This window comes from Echinops telfairi, unplaced genomic scaffold (assembly GCF_000313985.2).
Source record: "Echinops telfairi isolate 266 unplaced genomic scaffold, ASM31398v2 ScPeMD7_7468;HRSCAF=8506_0, whole genome shotgun sequence".
Taxonomy (NCBI): Eukaryota; Metazoa; Chordata; class Mammalia; order Afrosoricida; family Tenrecidae; genus Echinops; species Echinops telfairi.
The window spans coordinates 13790087-13793925 of record NW_022111369.1 but is presented as its reverse complement, the minus strand read 5'-3'; the positions used below and the strand labels follow the sequence as shown (position 1 = coordinate 13793925).

General features: G+C 48.8%; 1 protein-coding gene across 2 annotated transcripts in view; it reads right to left on the bottom strand.

Annotated features, from left to right (window-relative positions):
• BDH2 (3-hydroxybutyrate dehydrogenase 2) overlaps window positions 1-3839 on the bottom strand; it is a 34672-nt gene that overhangs the window by 20059 nt on the left and 10774 nt on the right. For both annotated transcript variants that reach the window (XM_004703289.2, XM_045284282.1), the window contains exon 4: window positions 2386-2482. In XM_004703289.2, coding sequence (XP_004703346.1) covers window positions 2386-2482 — 97 coding nt within the window. The remainder of the gene's footprint in view (window positions 1-2385; window positions 2483-3839) is intronic.

Sequence of the window (3839 nt, the reverse complement as noted above, 5' to 3'; positions counted from 1 at the left end):
CAATCACAAGGGGGACAAATAATAGAAAAGTGGGAGAGGGGAGACAGAGGACGATGTAAGATATGTAAATAATAATCTATAACTTATCAAGGGTACGTGAGGGAGGGCGGGCGGGGGAGGAAATGGGTAACTGATATCAGGGGTTCAAGAGTGAAGGGAATAGTTTGAAAATGATGATGTCGGCATATATGCAAATGTGCTTGACACACTGGAGAAATGTATGGATTGTGATAAGAGATGTAAGAGCCCCCAATAAAAGTATTTTTTAAAAATCATCTTGGCTCTTTTTCACCTGTACCCCTACAAGAAAGCTTCCGAAACACCTGAGTCCTATTGTGGTCCTCTGGACCAAACTTATGTAATGAATTGTCAATTACTGTGAGTTGTGATTCCTATCTACAGCTGTGCATTGGATGAGAAGGCCAATTTCCCTACAAGAAGAATGACCTACAGTAGTTCTTTATCCCCTCCAATGCTTACAATTAAACACATGCTCAAATGCTACCTGTGAACAGATTTCCCCTGGCTCTGGGTGTATTCTCACATGAGGGGTAAACACACGTCGTTGCTATGAAGTCGATCCGGGCTCAAGAGTAGAGCTGCTCTCCGCAGGGTTTTCAGCGCCTGCCTCGTGGGAAGGAGAGAACGATGCATTTCTGCTGAGAACCCTCCAGCCTCTCGGTTACGCGTGGAGCACATTAACTATGTGGACCACCCCAAACCCACAACCAAACTCACAGCCACGACGCCAATTGTGACTCAGGAACTCCGCGGGACAAGGTACAACTGTCCCTCGGGTTTTCCCAGACTAGGGCTCTGATCCACAAGACAGTAGAATCTAGAGCTAGAGTAGAAAGCGTCATCGTGCTCCTGCTGTATGGGCCAAGGAGCTCTGCCTCATACGAGGACTCAGCAGGCTGTTTATGAAATATATCATGACACATGACTGCTTTCGTGACAATTCCTGTACACTGTAGCGTAGGATAAACTAGGGATAGACTGAGCTGTTTTTCTTTAACATGGCTAGGAAGAACCACCAAAATATATGATAAGGCTCTAGATTTTGTGCGCATGACTGCTTAAACCACCGCAGATGTAAGACTGCACGGCAAAGTGGTACGGGGACCGTGTGTTGTTAGCTCCTTTGTAAACCTCGTAAGAGCCTTGGTGGTGGTGAAGGGGTTCCTAGGTGAGCTGCGATCAGAAATGTCAGCAGTTTGGAACTACCAGCTGCTCTTCAGGAGAAACACTTGGAAACCCACAGGGACACTTAGACCCTGTCCTATAGAGCGATATCAACTCGATGGCAGTGAGTTTGCTGTTTTATAAGCCTCAGCTCTGCTCACTGCTACTGTCACAGCTGAGAGGGAGAGAGAGCACTACTATCAGTCAGTGTCTGTCCGTAACTGCTCTAATCTCACCATCACTGGTCATTCCTGTAGGATTCAGCCTAGTTTGATGTCATCCTGATAAGTTCCGTTAAGTGGTTCTCTTTGGCCGTAAAGATGCGGAACCTTCACTTACTGGCATTTACTGCCCTAGTAAGAAACACTAGGGACATATAAAGGACTTGCTAGTATTGCTGTGGTGTAGTGGGTTCCATGTTGGGTTACCAACCACAAGGTTAGCAGTTTGAAATCAGCAGCTGCACTGAGGGAGAAAGATGAGGCTTTCTTGTCCAGTAAAGAGTCACAGGCTCAGGAAACCATTAGGGCATATGCTACCCTGTCCAGTTTTGTTGCTGCGGGTTGGAAACGGCCTGAGGGCAGGGCGCTGGTCTGTGCCCCACGTTGGGAACATTCCCACTGGCTTTACTGAGTGTACCGAGTACTTGGCTTCTTGCAAAACACGGGAAACAGTGTTTCGTTTCGTTTCATTTAATAAATCCCAGGCAACTTTCGGGGGCTCCTTGGCCCAGTGGTTAAGTTTTCAGCTGCTAACGAAATGGTTGGCGGTTCAGAGCCCTCATCAGTCCCATGGGAGGAGAGACCCGACCATCTGCTCCTGCAAAGGTCACACATTACAAGCCCCATGGGGCGAGCAGTCTGTCTGCCGCACGAGGCTGCTGTGCGTCAGACTGACATCGCTGGCAGTAAGTTTGCTGGCGGTTGTCGCATCAGTTGCCTTAAGAAGATCCGTAGCTTTGCCCGAGTGCTAGTTGTCTCGAATAGACTCTTGGCGCTAAGGCATGCCTGTTTCTATGACTCGCTTACTCGCAGAAGCTTAGGTGTAACAAAAATGCTTCCAGAAATCTAGTCATATTTCCCAAAGAAATTGATGAAGGATGCAAATGACTGAATTTGCCCCATTCTCAAAATTCCTTTAATAAACGATGTAGGAAAAAAAACCTTTGCAAGACAGTGACATTAAAAGGCTATGCATTACCCAGCAACGTTAAAGAGAACGTCGAGTCTCTCAATTTCACTGGCGAACTGATCGATTTGTTTCTTCTTCGTAACATCAAGTACCCGGGTCTGAATACCTGAAAAATAAAATCAAACACAGGGCTTACCCAGACTCAGAATGGTCAGCTGTTTGAAGTGTGGAGAGGGCAGTATCTGTCCACGCAGGATCGCTGGCCCTTACTACGATGTTTCCATGCACCTTGGGAGTTCTATGCGCCTTGGGTGGTGCAAACAGCTAAGAGCTCCGCGGCAATCGCAAGCTTGGAGGTTCCAATCTACACAGAGGCCTGGAGGAGAGCCTGGAGATGGACTGCGGGCTGAGAAGAAAACCCTGCGGAGTGCAGTTCTGCTCTGAGCCACACGGGGCACCATGGGGCTGAAATGGCTGCATGGCAGCTTCTCGTTCTCTTTGTACATGGCCGTCTTAAGAATTTTTAAGAATAAAAGCGAAAAGGGTGAAAATCTTAAAGTCCTCCGCAACGTAACACTCAGCCCTGTCCGTTTAATCCCCTCTCTCCTCTGAGGAACGACTTTACAGCGCAGGAAGGAGGCTCCGTAGCTCTGCTTCTCAGGACCCTGCAGGGTTTGGGGGGCGTGGGCTCCCTGGGGCACATGCTGCCTGCAGAGCACGGGCGGAGGGAGGTGTGAGCTCTATGAGCGAGGCCAGGGTGGGGACGTCATCTTCACGATGCGCGATGCTGAGCGATGGCTCTGTCGGGCAAGGGTGTCCTCGCTTTTTGTTGGACTAAATCGCAAGGAGAAAAAACAGGGAACCCCCAAAGAAGGGATGAAACCATTTGAAGGCAGAAATATATATGGGGTCTGGTAGGTCTCTTATAAAATATATACAGTATCGTCCCTCTCGGTAGGGCCCCACGGAACGGAGTAAATCCAGGGCGCAGTGTGGCACTGAGGAACCACTAACTGTCCTCTACTTCTGCACAACCCCCCACCCCCCACCCCGCCCGGCGTGCCCCCCCCTACTACCGTGGCCCGGGCAAGTGATCTACTTCATTGGTCATGGTAGACTTGTGTGCGTTCATTTAAGGTACATGGGAGTCAAGAGAGATGGCCCCTCAGAGACACTGACAGGAGCAATAGTTCCTGAAGGGGAAGTGAGGGGTGGGGAGGAAGGGGGAGAGGGGAGCTGATGCATTGATGGTTGTGTACAAGGGCCTCCCCGCTGGGACTGAACAACAGAACTATATGGGAAGGGAAGGGATATATTGGAATGCATAAGCAATGTCAATAAAAGTATTATTCCAGGAAAAAAACCCCAAATGTACATCTTATACGAACTGCTAAAGGAAACCCAACATTCTGTAGGGAGAGCAGCAATTGTTCTTTTTTTCCCCCCAAGAGAAAATTTGTATTACAGGTGGCAAAAGGGATGTAAAAGATGTAAAGCAGAAAAGGTGGAGGGAGAGAGCGCAC